At 38.5% G+C, this 18,040-nt stretch overlaps 1 protein-coding gene across 2 annotated transcripts; it reads right to left on the bottom strand.

The window, feature by feature from the left end:
- Positions 1–301: 301 nt before the first annotated feature.
- On the bottom strand, positions 302–11,366 carry DIMT1 (DIM1 rRNA methyltransferase and ribosome maturation factor). Of its 2 annotated transcripts, XM_081231533.1 has the most exons (12): positions 11,145–11,364; positions 10,713–10,786; positions 9,486–9,572; positions 7,676–7,737; positions 7,498–7,591; positions 7,359–7,408; positions 5,605–5,728; positions 5,376–5,468; positions 4,442–4,506; positions 3,737–3,800; positions 2,382–2,488; positions 302–854 (listed from the first exon to the last, which is right to left on the bottom strand). In XM_081231533.1, the coding sequence occupies exons 1-12, from the start codon at positions 11,221–11,223 to the stop codon at positions 812–814; spliced, it is 942 nt and encodes a 313-aa protein (XP_081087659.1). In that variant the 5' UTR covers positions 11,224–11,364; the 3' UTR covers positions 302–811. The 2 variants fall into 2 exon arrangements, with proteins under 2 accessions (XP_081087659.1, XP_081087658.1); XM_081231532.1 differs by lacking the exons at positions 302–854; positions 2,382–2,488 and having other exon boundaries at positions 3,512–3,800; positions 11,145–11,366.
- Positions 11,367–18,040: the final 6,674 nt, after the last annotated feature.

Here is an 18,040-nt window from a genome sequence, read left to right on the forward strand (position 1 = left end):
AATAATTTGGATTTTAACTTTAAAGCCAGTGTTGATTTATAAAACCCTTTGAAATTTTAAATCTATGACTATCTCCCTAAGAAAAAACCTACAATCTTATAGTTCCTCTCACTCTAGCTGAGCATCCTCATTTACAAGTAAGGAATGCCCAGAAGTAGTATGCCTGGCACCATGTGGTGGCAGTAACAGACTCAGGCTTACCTAGAACCCTGGCCTGTTAGCTGCAGGATTGCTAAAGGGGTAGGCAGTGATAGAAATTACATAGGATAAACAGAGAAAGAATGAGAGAAGCAAAATAACGTTTTAGGAAACAAGGAAACAATTGCTTTACTGTACACATGAATAACAAGAAGAAATGGTATGGGGAATATGTGACTAAATTAAGCATATTTTAACTTTATGACTTGAAGAACAAAGGCCTGAAGAGCTAAAATCCTAAAAAAAAAAGGTTCTCACAGTAATATATAACATAGAAAATATTAGTGTAACATCTTTATATAATAACACTGTTAGAAATAACTTTTAAGTGTAAAGTTGTGCGTGTCTGCGGCTCTTAAACTTGAAGAGTATCACGTATAAATTGGACCCTGCCCTATGTTATATATTAAAATCAAACCAAAACCAAAAAAGAAACAACCTGTATAGTTAGAATTGACTTCCTTCCTTAAAAATTCAGAGTAATAAATGGTGACAACAGTAGTAAATCAAAAATAGTCAAGCACATAGTGTTCAAGCATAGTTCATCTTCTCAAATTATTAAGAATGTATAATTCTACTTTGTTGAGTTTGGAAACTTCTCTTCTGCAGATACCTAAGAAAAATGGATACCTTCTGCATTGAATCCGTGTAGCAATCTGAAAAAAGAAACCAAAATGGGATGGTATTGAAATGCTAGTTTGTAGCAAGTAACAGTGCATACATAGTCCCTATACCATGAATTCTAAAACACAAATACATCAGCAAACCTGTGAAGCCCACCCACTCCTAACACTAGTCATTCAAGAAACTTTATTCTTCAACTAAATTTATGGGATGTGTATTGGTTAAAACCACATCATTTTGGTGCCTCTTCTGTCATAGCCTGTATGTCTTAAGGCATGATGAATTTAACTAAAATGATCTTAGACCTACACTGTCCCTGGCCTAAGAGGACACTGGCCCTTGTTCCATTTCAACCTGGTAAGTGAATGTGAAGCTGTTTGGAATTAGAGGCAGGAGAGAGATGAATGGCTAATCTCATGTGTCCGTTCTTCCTCTCTGAGTTCACTGTTACTGAGTTTCAAATTAAATACTGCTTCTCTCTGGATACCTGTGTACTTATTAGATCCTAGTTAGCAAACTGCATGTTTAGTAACCTTGAAGAGGATTAATAAGAATGAAGGAAAATAAGATGAAATATTTCTACTTAGACCTCCTGCCTGAGATTATTTTCAGAATGGCCCATAAGAACCATCAAGATGGGTTAAGATACCTGAAAAAGGAAGATGGATACTTATGAATAATGTTCAACTCCTAGGATTAACATCTAATAAAGATTCAGTAGTACTGCTAGCCTGCCAATAACATATAAGCACCATTTGTCTCAATTACATACAACTGTGTTTCTAGCATAGAAAAGTCAAACCAATGACTTTTATAACAATCTACCCTCTTTTTTATCAGCCTCTAGACCATGGAAGCTTTAAAAATGAATTGGATAAACAGGAAAAAAATTATGGTTTATTAGTTAGGAAATCAGAGTGTTAGTGATTAAAAACAATGAATACAGGTTAATAATTACCTGGGTAATTTGACGCCTTACTCTGCTTTCCTAAGACTTACTTGCTTAATCCAAGGAAAACAAATTTCGGTCTATATTGCCCAGTTAATTATGACACCCTTCTTTTGTTTCAGGTGTGTGGAACTTGCCGCAGTCCACAAAATAAGTTACTGAACCAGTTAGAAATGAACCAGATATGATTGTAACTAATATTATTTCATACTTAAAAGCTATTCTCAATAAAGAAAAAAGACCCAACTATATATATTATGATTCTTTTACCTTACAGGCTACTTTGAAGAGACAAACTGTTAAGACTAACTGTGAATGGGAGTTGGGGGAGGGGGCTAGAGGAGAGGAGCATGCACACCACCACACACATTGCCACAGAGGTTATCTCCAGGCTCGGACTGTTCTCCACCGCTGTTCTTACAGAAAGTGTTCGTTCTGCTGCAGCTAACTAGCCTCCGTCTTCTACACCAAATACTATTCCATACCATGGAAGTGCTATGCAATAACTCCCAGGTAGCACCTTATACCACTTAAAAGCCTTTAAATTTCTAAATCTGAAGGTGTCACAGTAAAGATATGTAAAAATGTAGGAAAAGGAAAATGTAGTTACCTGATGAAATCATCTATGTCCATGGAACGGGCCCGCTTGTCACTAAAACCTGTGCTGGTTAGGATTTGCTGTATTTTATCTGCTATGCTGAAATCTTCTGGTATTATCTATCAATATAAGATTCAGAATAAATGAACAACATATCTTTAATGAAGTCACTTTGACTCTTTTTTTGTTTTTTTTTTTAGTTCAGTAAGTCATAAACAGTCACCTTATCTGTTCATGATAGTTTTGGAAAGCCTGTTTGTGCAGATTAAGACTTGGATCTCTCATTAGTTAAGTGGTTGATTTTTTAGCATATACCAAATACACAGAAGACCTTGATTGAATTAAATCATGTATATTGCCCTTTTTCTTCTTAGAAATTCTGAAATAGTTGTTTCAGGTGTCACAAGGTACTTTATAACACAAAGTAATTAAAGCTATAAAATAAATTTTACAGCAATTGTTACTTCTTTAAAAGTAACATATCCTTGGTACAAATTTCATTTTACCAGCTAGTTAAGTTTTTCTCATAGATGGCCTCTCCAACCCTTGAGAATATTTCATACTTTACATCTCTCATCTAAAAACTTTTCTTAATCCAGCATAGTATTTCCTATGTAGGTAGATGTTCAATGACTTTATTCATAAAATGGAGGTAGCAATGTGGTACATTAAACCATGTAAGATCTGAGTAAAAAAATACAAAGGAAATTTGCTTTTATCTGTCCGCTCCATTTAATTAGCTTGAAAGAACTAAAAAGTTATCAAACATCACAGTCATTATATATGGATATGTCTATGTGTGCTCACACACACAACTAGTTAAAGAACATGTTGCACAGATACTGTAATACAGAGACGTGAGGTTCACAACCAGAAATCTACTATTTATCTCATACTTTGTTCTAATTATTTCAATTTCTGGGTACTAAAAAAAGTCACTGAGAAAATAGTTAACTTTAAATTTGTAATTGCTACGTAAGCAACAAGCAAGAAGGGATGGCCACAATTCAAAGGCTAGCAAATGGTACACAATTATTTTAAGCTGAGTAAGTTACACAAGCTTAAAACTTTGAGAAAATTATGATTCAACTGAATCTTTTTATGGCAAAAAAAAAAAAAAAACCTCAGTAAGAGGATGGAGTGGAGTATTCAAGGGTGTTCAGATATGTTCTGCAAAATACATAGCAGCACTGACCTGTTAGAATTCAAGTTCTAGTGCTAGTTAGACATGACATACTGTCTTTTAAGGATCCTATGGAATGTTCAAAATTAAGAATCTTGTAATGATATATGAAACAGAATAGGAAATAGAGGGACATTTTAGAACACAACAAATTATTGAAACAACAGAAACATTTTCTGCTTACAATATTATGGACGGAACAGTGAATTCTGTAGTTTTTTTCCAGTAGCTGTTGCACTGCACTTGACCTGTATTACATAAAGACATGATATCACTATTATTCCCAAATCAGATTATAAGTAATTTTCTTTAAGTTTATTGTAAGATTAAATCTACGTTCCATATGGCGAAATTAAGGAACTAAAAAAGGTGCTGAATATTTAAACTTCTGAAATAATCGCAACTACTAATATTTAAAAAGTAAGTCCTGATAATCATCTCTCACATTCTTAAAGAAGTTCTAGACTCCACAAAACATCATCTACAAACATGTTTTTTCATTGTGGCTTTCACCTTTCTTTTGACCTTGGGCCCCAAATTGCTGTTATATTTTTCCAAGTTAAAATGCCATGAATCTTTCAAAAATGTGGAAGGGGTCCATCATCACCTCATCTTTCCAAGGAAAAACTAGGCAGGATGTGTGGTCAGTTTTTGGTTTTTTTCCCATTTTGCAAAAAAAACCCTGATCTAATTCCCAAGTCCAGGAACTTTTCTTCACTAAATTCTCCTGCCTCCCAAAGTACAAAATTAAAAAGATAAAAATGCGTCTGGACATGGATCATGTTTATGCTTTAGGGTATCTGTTCAGGAAAAAGGACCAAATTCTAGCACTTAGCACAGTATCTGAAGCACTGATCCCTCATGTATCATAAATTAGTAAAATACTTACTTAAATGCAGCAGACAGTGTCTTGTTTTTCCTAACAAAGGTGATCCTTACTAGGCCATCCCATTCCTGAAACAGTAGATGGATATTTTCTTACAGAATATTAAACCCTGCCTATACCTACTAGGTATTATTTTGTGTTAATATATAAAAATGAAAGGAGTGATGGAGTGATGAAAATGTTCTATATCTGGACTGATGAAAATGTTCTATACCTTGATCTGGCTGGCACACACATGCAAAAGTAAGATGCATACTTGATTTTCACACTTCTGTGCACCTCACTGAATATTTTACCCTCAATTTTAAAAATAGAAAAAAATATATATTTGTTCCACATCTGAACAAAGAACATGGCATTTATTTAAATCTAAGTATCATTTTCAAAAAACTCAAAACAGACATGATTTAGAATATAGCCTGTGCAATACACCTAAGTAAGCCTTGCAGGAATAACTGACAACCACTCCACTGCCACCAGTTACTGACCACATAAGCAATCACGTTTTTATCCCATGTGATTGCAGTAAGGTTTTACATCAAAGCATCTGGCTTTCTTCTCTTTTTAAATGGCAGAAATCAGAATTTTGATTAAAAAGTGTTACTTATACTATTTAACACAACTATTTTCATTTTATCTTGTTTCCCATGTCTTATTCAAATAGATACGTGTTTTCCATAGCTATAATCTTCAGCAAGTTGCAATGGCATTCTAATCTTTTTACCTTTTGCAAACATTTTCCATGCTCTTGAGGTCCTCAACAACTATCTTGGGTCATATAATTCCATCTACTCCATCACAGGGATGTATCATAATTAACATTCTCCTGTTTAGACATTTAGGTTGACTCATTACCTTTCTGTTGCTACAGACACACATCTTCCAGGTTGGACTTTTTTTTCCCCTTTACTGAATGACCTAGTTATTTTAACCTCACCTGAAAATTGATAGGTGGTGGTGGATTCTTAGGTTCTATCCTTACGACACTGGATTCCACCTTGGGTGGTGGTCTGAAGTTATTCTTTCCAACCTATTAATCAGAAAATGTTTAAGGAGTCCTCTCAAAAACAACTTTAAATAGTAATCAAATATGATTTCCTCCCAGAAGGCACAGCTAGATGCTCAAGGATGAGTTAAGCCACATTATTTCAACAACAGTCACATACTTTCATTAGATGGTCCACACGTGCTAATAGCTGTGTATTAATTGACAGTCTGCAGTATAACTTATCTCCAGGTTTTGCAACCAGCCGGAGAGCAAATTCTCTTTGAAACATAAGTACAGCACATCTGAAAAGACAGCAGAAAGGAATAAGGAACAAGGTCATTTTCAACTATAAATGTATTTTAACTGCAATGACTTTTCTTAAGTGGGGAAATAGAGCAAAGCAATATCTGGGGTTAATAATTAGTCCAGCTGGCCAGAAGGGAGGAGAACACTTTCAACCTGAGCTTTATTACCACAAAATGATCCAGCTGCCTTTGTTTTTCATTGTGTAATGGCCGTAGCTCCAACCCCTTGCAAATGTAAGCCCTCAATGATCAGATGAGAAAGTATTTCAGATCAGCACTAGTCCATAAGCCCCTCTAGGAAAACAAAACCCAGGGACTTCCCTGGTGGTCCAGTGGTTAAGAATCTGCCTTCTAATGCAGGGGATGCAGGTTCGATCCCTGGCTGGAGAACTAAGATCCCACTATGCCACCGGGCAACTAAGCCTGCACGCTCTGGCGCCCAAGTGCCACAACAAAAGATCCTATGTGCCTCAACTAGGACCCGACACAGCCAAATAAATATTTAAAAAAACGAAACAAACCCAAACGAACAAAACTGGTTCAGTAGCCGAACTGTATTCATGGGGTGGTAAACATCCCTGTGGAAGAGCTGAGGCTGATTGTGACATCAGTGTCCTCCTGATTTAACAGGTTAAGGAAAGTGGACTTTTTATTCAGCAAGCAAGGGGGAGGCTCCTGAACAGGAGAAGAGCACCTTCAAAGCTGGGACCTGACTTTCAAACTTTTTTGACAATAAGTCACACTAAGAAGTACATTTGACGTTGCAACACCTGCCACAAATATCTCTCTACAGATATGTTTAGGGAACTCAAACAAAAAGTTTCATGAAACTATAGTCACCTCGATGACATGCGCTGAATGCCCTCTGATATATTCTATTCCATGTCAATTTTTTTCTAAATGACAGTCATGGGGCTTCCCTGGTGGCTCAGTGGTTAAGAGTCCGCCTGCCAATGCAGGGGACATGGGTTCGAGCCCTGGTCCGGGAAGATCCCACATGCCATGGAGCAACTGGGCCCGTGTGCCACAGCTGCTGAAGCCCATGCACCTAGAACCTGTGCTCCTCAACAAGAGAAACCACCGCAATGAGAGGTGCGCGCACCACAACGAAGAGTGGCCCCCGCTCGCCACGATTAGAGAAAGTCCACATGCAGCAATGAAGACCCAACGCAGCCAAAAATAAATAAATTCAATAAATTAAAAAAAATGACAGTCATGGCTCACTATATTTATTTTATAACTACAAAGGAGTTTTTGACCTGCGATTTGAAAACTACTGATACAGACTGTACTAGAAACCAGTTAGGAGGCCACTGTAAGAATCTAGACATAAGGTAATAAAAAGTTTGACCTGAGCTAATGGCAAGAGCATGAGAAAATAGGGAACCACCACCTGGTCTCAGGAGCAGGACTTAGACCACACCTCCCCCAAATAACTCTGGCAACTGAAAAAGAGAAAGAGAGAGAGGAAGAGAGAAGGCGGCACACAAACTGGTATTTTCTACAAAACAAATTCTCCAGTAGTTTTTCAGCTGAATTAACCTTAATCTTTGGCTGTCTGTGTTCATGGCCTAAACTGTCAATTTTCCTAAGATTTGGCAGTAACTTTGTTCTTCTTGTCACAAACCTGAAAAGAGGTCGGTGCAGCAACAGCTTGAAGACAAAAGGAGAAGAGATCTGTAAGAGAATTAACTAGTTAGTTCTGGGAAAGACACACCAGAAAACAATTTAGTATATATAATGTTCCCTACATTTTGAAAACATACCTGGTAAGGCAAATTTGCCACACAAGCATCAAAAAATGGCAAATCTGTTTTCAACACATCACCCACCATTACTTGAAGTTTGCTGGCCAGAGGCCTGATAATAAGAAAAGAAAAGCAATTAAAAAGAATATTGTTTCACGAGACTGAAATGCACTTTAATTCTATTATGTATACTCACGTGCCCTGAACTCTTTTGTGAAGTTCAGCTACTAGCCTTAGGTCAAGTTCACAGGCGATTACCTAAATTAAAACAAAAAAAATTTTTTTAGGTTAATTATGGAGTATAAATCTTTTCCTGTTATCTCAATGGAAACTTACATGATTTAAATGAATTAAACTCCTTTTCCCAATTCTACCATCAATATTCCTTCAATTGTACTCTACCAGCATATTTTAAAGAACTTATTTAAGAGAATTTAATGAAGAGAGTATTTACAAAATGTGGGAATGGGGCTAAGGGAACAACAACAAAAACACCACCCAGAAAAGTAGACAACCAGACTATGTGAGCATTCTACCCAAATAACTAACAGAATATTGTGCTCATAAAAACTCTACGCTTTGTAACTCAACTGATGACGAAAAAAATACACAATATGTCTTTGTAGTAAATGTTCTTAGAAGCACACAAAGCAACTGCTCCTGGAATGAGTATATCACTTTTCTCATCTACTAAGATCCAGAACATACAGCACAGATAACTTCTCAAGTAAATGAAAAGGGATACCAGATAGGCTAAAATTTTAATTTTATTTCAATATAAGCTGAGGTTTTACTGACTTCCAGGAAGACCACATCTACAGAGTAGATACATGTGCCGTTTAGTCTGTTTAGCTCCCAGGTCCATTCTCCAGCTTTCTCTGTGCCTGTAGGGTGATACAGTTCAGTTCCGTTGCCCTTTGACTTCTGGTTGGGATTGGCTACTGAAAGGCAATGGCCTGATGAAAGGCATTACCGGTGCAAGGGGCAACGTTGAGTATTTCCTAATGTCTGCCCGTGCCTTGCACAAGTTTTGGCAGCGGCTGTGTTCTGCTATGAGTGGCCCCTGTTCGATGGCTCCTGCTCTTAACTGGGCTCCGGTAACACATTTCCCTCCTCTTGCCCCTTGAGGTCTTTGGATAGTAACTTTTTCCTGTTGTTGCTAGTCCCTAGGTTTTCCACTAATGTTTACTGGTTCCCTTAACATTCCCACATTTTGTCAATGGTCTCTTCATTGAGCTCTCTTCAGATAAGTTCTTTAAAATGTGTTGCCTACTTCCATCAGGGACACAACAGTGGTCCAATTTAACTGGAACTAGGTAAGCCAAGAGACAAAGAAGGTACCAGCAGTGGCCAGGTGACACCCTAATCTCAGAGGCCTGTGCTAGATCTCCTCCAAAGTCCTAAGGTTCAATGACTCCAACTGCTGTGCTTTGTTCCCCTGAGCCTAGAGGTGGTAGCTGCTCTTTGGAATTACCACTATTGGGTTACCTCAGTGTTCCCATTTTTTCTCTTAGTCCTCTAGTAACCATGTAACCAATTCCCTATATTAAATTCCCTGTATTGAAATATCCAATGTGGTTTGTTTTCCTGATTGATATAACCCATATTTTCTTTTTCTTTTAATCCATTTTTAAAAACTGAGATACAACTGACATATAACATTACATTAGTTTCATGTGTACAACATAATGATTAGATATATGTAACATTCATGACCACATAATTACAATTTTATTTTCTTGTGATGAGAACTTTTACTCTCTTTAGCAACTTTCAAATATACTACAAAGTGCTGTTAACTATAGTCACCACGATGTCCATTACATCCCACGGCTTACTTATTTTATAACTGGAAGTTGGTACCTTTTGACCCCCTTCACCCAGTTCGCTCATATTTTCTAAGATAAAATTTCTAGCAAAGGAGCAATTAATTAAATAGATCTGTAAGCCACCCGAGCTTGCTCACATAGTAATTTCTGATACCAAACACTAAATCCTCTTTTTACCTTTTTTGCCTTTTCTAGCAACTTTACAGTCATATTGCCAGTTCCAGGTCCAACTTCCAGCACCACATCAGTTGGTCTTAAGGCAGCCTACAAGCAAGCACAACCACTTTAGCTTTACAGGAACATCTGTTATAATTTAATTTACACTGAATATCTTTACTCAAAAGTGCTCAGTTAGATCTTATCCTGACTCCCTTTTTAGAAGACTCCTTCATGATCTACGTGCTTAACAAAATTATCTCATTAACATTAGGTGCAAGTGGAAATCTAACACCTCTCCTAACTTGGGGCAATAGTTAGGAGTCAGAAAAGCAGGAATAGCAGTTCTTTCTGAGAGTTGCATTCTGCTTTCTACCTTTGAAATGATTCCAACAGCATCTTGTTACCAACTCTGTTACCACCAAGTTCAAAATGGAAAGGTCAAAATGATGACCTTGCCTGAGAACCATAACACGTTGTACCAGTATTTCTCAATTCTACATCCATGTATGGTTTCAGGGATGCAGGAGTATCCAGAAATCGTACACAAAACTTGGTGTCTGTATGCACACAGCTGCAGTTCATAGCCTTCATCAGATGCTCAAAGGAATCCATGAGCCAAAAAGGTTAAAAAGCTAGGCCAACTCTCATTTTGTAAATGACACTAAGTCGAGATTACCTATGTAATGTTCTTTCTACAGTTCCAGGATGCTTCCTTTGCAATCCTGAAAGTAATTTGCACCACCTGTGTTTCTTGTCCTAGCACCCAATCATCCAAAACAATAAGAGAACATCAATAACCCATACAGAAGAAAACTCCAAAGAGTTTATATGTGGCATTGGCTTATACCATATAGGTTTCTCTGGAGAACAAACTTCCAAAGGTGTCTGTTTAGACATAATTTTAGGGTCTGGAGTAAATAAAAACTAACAGTGATAGATGGTGCCTAGAAAAAGTGATTGGGAATAAAAGAATAATAATCTGGAATCGAACAAGTAGAAATGTCAAGCTAAGAAGTAAATAATCTACAGAAAGATAAAAGAATTTGGAGCCAGGAGAAGCCGAGACCCACAGAAGGAAGCAAATCATATTGAAGACAGCTTGTGAATCCTACACAGTTCCTCAATTCATTCAACAAGTATTTATACAGCATCTATTTTGTGCCAGGCATCCTTTCTATGCTTAGATATTCCTAAGAATAAAATCAGTAACCCAATAACTCTCTCCCTCTCCTCTTCCACACCCACCTTATCGATAATGCTGTTAACAATGAGAGGATTTTTCAAAACGTGCTGCCCAATCCCCGTGTTGAACATGAGTCCTGGAAGAAAACATGAAATAGCCTTAATTTCCCAACTAAAATCAAATATTGGACCATCCCAGAGAAGAAAGCAGGATAGTTGGGTTAAAGTATGTGCGCCAACGAGAGCCACCAAACGTCACGCTTGGAGCCGGGATGACAGACTGTTTCAGTTCACCCCTTCTGCTGGAAAGGAAGCCAGAGGCTGCGCGCCGGGCCTGCGGCCCACGCTCCGGGAAACCCGGGACTTGCGCGGCTCCCAGAGCACGGGCCACGCCTGGTCTCACTGTCCCGGCCCAGAACTCCGTCCTCGCCCCGGGTTCGGTCCTGCCGGAAGACCCAACCCGACGAACCCCAGCTCTCTCCCGGCTGTCCCCACCTCCTACGCTCTTCAGCTCCCGGCGTTGTTGTTGCCGCTCGCGGCGCCGGCCGCTCGCTCCTGACTTGATCTTCGGCATCTCTACAGGCAGCAGGCCCACAGGCCGGGGAAGTTAGAGAAGACCGGAGCCTGCAACCGCGAGTCACCGAACCACGTGGGAATCGCCGGCCCGCACCAACAGCACAGGTTCTGGCCACTTCTGGGAGGGGCGAGGACCCGCCCACTGGTTTGCTCCTTGGTGCGCCCCCAGAAAGAGGGCCGACCTTGGGGCCCGCTGGCCGCCGGGAATTGAAGTCATAAGCTGAGAGAAAGCCTGGCCTCGGAAGCCTACAGATCCCAGAAGACACCGCGCTACCGATTCTGGCAGCTTGGATTGGCTAATTTGGAATCGGGAGCGGGGCCTCGCCCCTACCCACACCGAATGGGTTAAACAGGTTTTGGGGAGGTACCTCAATGTTGTGGAGGAAGTTTGAGTTATATTAAGGCAGTTAGGCCTGTGGATGCTTCATCAGGCCAGGTTCTGGAATCGCTGAAATCCAAAGAAGGTTTCTTTTTGTCACGTGCCTCGCTCCTGTTTCCCAGCCGATCGTAGGGTGAGAATCCCAGGAACTTGGGAAGAGGAGCTTGCTCCTCTAGGGGAGTGAGTTCTCCGCTGCTTGAGTTGTGGAAAGTAACTCTAAGAATGTAATTTTCTAGTTCCACTAGAGCTACTAGTTGCTTCGCTTCCTTCTGTGCCACGTCATTAATTTCCTAAACTTTTCCATATTGAGCTCTAGCTGTGTATTAAACACTATTGGGTGCTAGAGATTCAAAGTTAAATGAGAAACTGCTCTTCTCAAAGTTTATTCTACTGAGAGTTAGACAAAAAGTCCGAAACTCTGTAAATGTGGTAATTGTTATGCATTGGGTATTGTGATAGGACAATGTACCCGACTGTAAGTTCCATGAATCCAATGTCCATGTCTATTTTGCCTGCCAGTGTAATGGTTCTCAGTTTTTAATGTTTCTGTGTGTACCTTATTTCCTTGTAGAAACAATCTTTTTATGTTTTTACCAAAGCTGACTTTCTTTCCTGCACAATTGATTGTGAGCCTTCCCAAGCCTTGCTCCTTCTTTGCTGTGATTCTAATTTAGGAAAAAAAATTTGTATACCCTAGTAGCATCATCAACTACCTCTTTAATTCCATTGATCATTAATTTATTCCACAATTCTGGAGAATCTACAGTGTGCCAGGCACTTTGTCAAGTGTTAGGAATTTAAGAATGAACATGACCTGATTCCTGCTTTTAAAGAAATTTCTATCAATAGAGGAAGGCATAGCACCATTTGCTGATATCTTATTTCACCATTTCAAACAGTTCTCTAACACAGGGGCTTATCATTGTGTTCATTTTACAGATGAGGAAACTGAAGTATAAAAAAATGTTAAATATCTTGCTCAAGATCACACAGTAAATGACAGCTGCATCTTGAACCTAGGTCTGTATTCCAAAGACAGTGTGCTTTAAAAGAGGCATGATCTTAGCACTATGGCTAATACTTGAGGAAACTGGGGAACATTTTCAAAATATAATGTTTGAGCTGAATCATTAAAAGAGAACCAAAAATTAGCCAGGGAAATTTTGAGAATTCAAAGGGAACGGTACTAACAAAGTCAAGATATAAGGGTATTTAAGGAAGAAAAAGAAACTTGGTGTAGCTGAGAAGTAAACAGGTAATGTAAATAGAAACTTAGGGTGAAGGGCCTCAAATGTTATCCCAAGGAGCAATGGTGGTCACTGAGGAATCAAAATAACCATTTTCCCTCTCCACTCCTCTCCAGCTGTGAGAACTGCCGGAGCTCACACAACAGTACCTGTAGGAGACATTCACGGGCTCCACATTTAGCTGGATTCTGAACCCTGCCTAGCCAGCTCTTGAACTCCCTCTAATCTTCCTCTCCCATTCTCCATAAAGGATCTTCAAATCTTAATTCTTCTCAGGCCTCCTGCTCTACCACCTCCCCAGCTCCTTCTCAGCAGAAAACCTTGCTTTTTCTTTTTTTTTTTAAATATTTGTTATTTATTACAGTGAAATTGCCTAGTTTCCTTAGTTCTGTCACCTTTCTTCCTTTCTTTCTTCCTTTCTTCCTTCCTTCCTTCCTTCCTTCCTTCCTTTCTTTCTGCCTGCTGTGTTGGGTCTTCGTTGCAGTGCACAGGCTTCTCATTGCGGTGGCTTCTCTTGTTGCAGAGGCGCATGGGCTTCAGTAGTTGTGGCGCATGGGCTCAGTAGTTGCAGCACATGGGCTTTGTTACTACACGGCCTGTGGGATCTTTCTGGACTAAGGATCAAACCCGTGTCCCCTGCATTGGCAGGCGGAGTCTTAACCACTGCACCACCAGGGAAGTCCCGACCTTGCTTTTTCTTGACAGAAGGAATGCAAGATCACCTCCAGGACACTCTCATCTTCCTGGGTCACTGTTCTACACACCGGGGGTGTACAGTGAGTGGTGAGCAAAACAAAGTGGAGCTTACATTCTAGTGAGGAAAAACAGACAGTATGTCAGGTGATGATAAGTATGAAGAAAAAAGTAAAATAGAGGAGAAAGAGATCAACAGGGTGGGTGGGAGAGACTATTTTATGTAGCATGATAGACAATAAGGATGGAAACCAAATGATAATTTTCTTTTGGAGTGAAATAGCAAGACCTTCCTGGAAGTTGTCACAAAATAAGCCACATAAAACTAAATGACTGAGGTGAGTGTGCACATTTAGTTTACCTGCAGACTGAATTGGTGTTTTTTTAGGTATGAACCTTGAGTCACCTATATCCGAAAAACTAGGGCACATGTTACATAGTGGACTGTGTTTCCCCAAAATTCATATGTTGAAGCCCTAACCTCTGTACTCAGAATGTGACTGCATTTGGATATAGGGCCTTAAAAGAGGTGACTAGGGCTTCCCTGGTGGCGCAGTGGTTGAGAGTCCGCCTGCCGATGCAGGGGACACGGGTTTGTGCCCCGGTCCGGGAAGATCCCACATGCCGCAGAGCGGCTGGGCCCATGAGCCATAGCCGCTGAGCTGGTGCATCCGGAGCCTGTGCTCCGCAACGGGAGAGGCCACAACAGTGAAAGACCCATGTACCGCAAAAAAAAAAAAAAAAAGAGGTGACTAAGTTAAAATGAGGCCTTTAGATTGTGACCTAATCCAGTCTGACTGGTATCCTTATGAAAGGAAATTTGGACACATATAGACAACCAGGGATGTGTATACACAGAGGAAAGACCATATGAGGACACAGCCAGAAGGCAGCCATCTGCAAGCTAAAAAGAGAGGCCTCAGGAAAAACAAACCCTGCTGACACCTTGAGCTTGAGTTTCTAACCTCCAGAACTGTGAGAAAATAAATTTCTGTTATTTAGGCCATCCAGTCTGGGGTATTTTATTATGTAGCCCTCACAAACGAATACCACATGTAATGAAAATTCACATTCCCAAGGCCCACCCTAAACATTCTGGATCAGAATAAGATTTGGCCCTGGCAAATGCATTTTTAACAGACCCTCTAGGAGATTCTGATGCACACTGCAGGTAGGGATTCACTACTTTCTGCACTAAAATAACAGACTTGGTTGAGGAATTTCTACAGAACTGAAAAAGGATGGGAAGGGCACCCTCATCAGTACAGGAAAATTGTTCTACTAATTGGTATTGCTTATTATTCTGGCCAAATTCCATCCAATTGTTGGGATTTTTTTTCCTGTTAGTACCAAGGTAACATTCAGAAGTGAGACAGTATTAGGTGCAGCATGGATCCATGAGCCCTAGGGAATGTGTGATGCTGGGATATGAGCTGCATTAAAGAAATGTGTATGCAAGTTATGCTGGAATGTATTTGAGTTATCTTTGCAGCTATGAATGGCTTTGTAATTGTAAAAAATAATTTTATGCTTCTCTGCTTCATATTTATATCCTTTGTTAATTAAAAATAATTATTTTTCAGCTTGGGTGTGCACAATTGATTACTGCCATCCTTATAGTGTTTTTTGTTAACAAAGTGTATCATAACTTGAAAAATAGTTACAATAACATTTGCTTTGGTAGAAGAGGATTATTTAAATTCACAGCATGCTTGAAATGATAACATGCTTAATGTGCCAGGGAATATAATAAAGAATAAAAATAAAACATTGTGAGCATTTTCTTGTATAAATTATAGTTCCTTGCAGACTTTTAATGTATTTAGAAGTCATAAAAACATTAAGAATGTTTGAATTTCACACTTTTAACATGGATTTATTAACTGAAATACTATATTTCTATGAAAAAATAATTCACCTGGACAAGATAAAACAAAATCAAATTGAAATGTACTTAATATCAAGCTGTTTAATTTGATTAGAACAAAAAAAATATTGTACCAATATCCAATACTGGAATGAAGTGCTGCCTTACAACGTAGAACAATTTCAAAGAGTACCTAGAGACAATTTCTACTATGCTGTCTAAATCTTAACAGAAAAATGTGATGAAATTTGGCTGAAAGAAATAATATACCTTGAATACTATGAGCAAGAGTCTTCTATAAAAAATGTTCTAATTTTTTTCAGCTTATTAAAATGCTATTTTAAATTAATACAATTAATTAAGAAAGACGACTTTGGTCTCTGTTTAATACCAGCATGATGAGTCTAAGCATTGTCAGTGAATATCTAATAATTGTTAGTGAAAATCTAATATCGAATCATTGATACCTACCAAAAGCATCTGTCAGATAAATGTTTTCATATCATTACCATAAAATAATATATATTTAGTTGCAAAATGAAGCACTTTGAAGCTTTCCAAATACAACAGGAAAATTATTGTACTAAGAATTCTATTTGTGGATTATTATAGAGCCTATTTCATATTATATTTTTAATATTTGTATTTATAAATTATATTTTCATATTGCATTTTATGGGTTTCAAAGTACTTTCCACACAATTAGATTTTCAGTGAAACCCTGGGAAGTTGTTAGGGCAAGCATGCTTATGCTGTTTTACATATGAAGAAACTGAGTCTCACAGAAATTAAAGGTACTTGCTCAAGGTCTTTCAGGTAGTTGGCAGCAGAAGTAGGGATGGGAGCCTGTGCTCTTGCCACAGCAGGACACCAGCCTGCCTTTTGTGGGCTCCTTTGGTCTCTACTTACATCTGAATGTTGCCATCATAGTCAATTCGCAGGTTACGCATCTGCGGATACAGAGGACCCAGTGTACTAGGCCATTTTATGCAAGGGACTTGGGGGTTCGTGGATTTTGGTATCCAGGAAGGGTCCTGAAATCATTCCCCGTGGATACCAAGGGATGACTGTACTCTCATCACTGGTGGAATGGCAGGAAAGCAAAAGACACTAGCTGAGTCATTCTAGATACAATTTAAATTAATTTCACTCTTTAATAACAAGCTAATGTAAGAGTCAAGTGAATTCTAAAGAATGGAGTTAAAAAATTAAATCTTTGGTTACCATGAATTTAATAATAAATTGTGTACAAAGTAATAATTAATGACAGAGATGTAGTACGTAAAACTGGTTTTATTTTCCCCTTTTATGCGTTTCCTGTGCCCCAAAGATAGCGTTTCCTGTGCCCCAACTACATTGTAAACGAAATAACAAAACCAAAAACTTAACTTGCAAAAATCCTGGAAAATACAGAAGGTAGAAAGAAGATGAAAAATTTACATCTAATCTCACTATTCTGGGATAACCTCTGTGAAGGTTTTGACACACATTGTTTTCTCCTATTGTTTTAGCAATACATATTTTTACATAGTTGAGATCACATAATTTACTGTTTTTTTCCCATAAAATACAGTAACATAAAAAGCACTTTTCCCAGTTTTTGTACAATCTTGATAGTCAGTATTGAAAGCTGCTGCAGAAGATTTCATCTTGTGACTGTGTAAGAGTTCACTAAATCATTCCTATACCACTGTTGTAAAAAATAGAGCGATACACATTTTACTGCATTTATGAAAAATATTTTCTAACTTTGGATTATTTCCCTAGTGGAGATTTACAAGAATGGAGTTATTTAGTCAAAATATATGAACATTTTAGTCTCTGAATATATACTAATAGATTATTTTCTAAAACAGTTGAATCAATTTTCATTCTTACCAGGAGAATATGAAAAAATGCCATTTCACCTTAAGAGATTCAAAGCTACGGGCTTCCCTGGTGGCGCAGTGGTTGAGAGTCCGCCTGCTGATGTGGGACGTGGGTTCGTGCCCCGGTCTAGGAGGATCCCACATGCCGCGGAGCGGCTCAGCCTGTGAGCCATGGCCGCTGAGCCTGCGCGTCTGGTGCCTGTGCTCCGCAACGGGAGAGGCCACAACAGTGAGGGGCCCGCGTACCGCAAAAAAAAAAAAAAAAAAAAGAGAGATACAGAGCTACATGGTATTCTTATATTTATTTTTCCAAAGTAGAAATATTTTATTTATTATATTTCTTTGATTATTAAAGTAATACTTAAACATTGCAAAAATTTTAGATAGCACAAAAAGATTTTAGAAAGTGAAACCTGTCACTCACAGTTCACCTCCATTAAGGTATTGATATTTTCCAAGACTTTTTGGATATAAAAAATTCTTTTAACCTACTGTTCTTACCTAACTAAATATGATGGACAATTTTTAATGTTAATGAATATAAATCTGTATCACCATTTTTAACAGAGAGTATTTCATTGTATGAACATACCATAATTTATGTAATCAATCCTTAGTGAAAGACACTTATATTGTTTCAAATTTTTAAAAAATTATAAACAGGGACTTCCCTGGTGGCGGAGTGGTTAAGAATCTGCCTGCCAATGCAGGGGACACGGATTCGACCTCTGGTCCGGGAAGATCCCACATGCCACGGAGCA

This window comes from Mesoplodon bidens, assembly GCF_964165515.1.
Source record: "Mesoplodon bidens genome assembly, chromosome: 4".
NCBI classification, from domain to species: Eukaryota; Metazoa; Chordata; class Mammalia; order Artiodactyla; family Ziphiidae; genus Mesoplodon; species Mesoplodon bidens.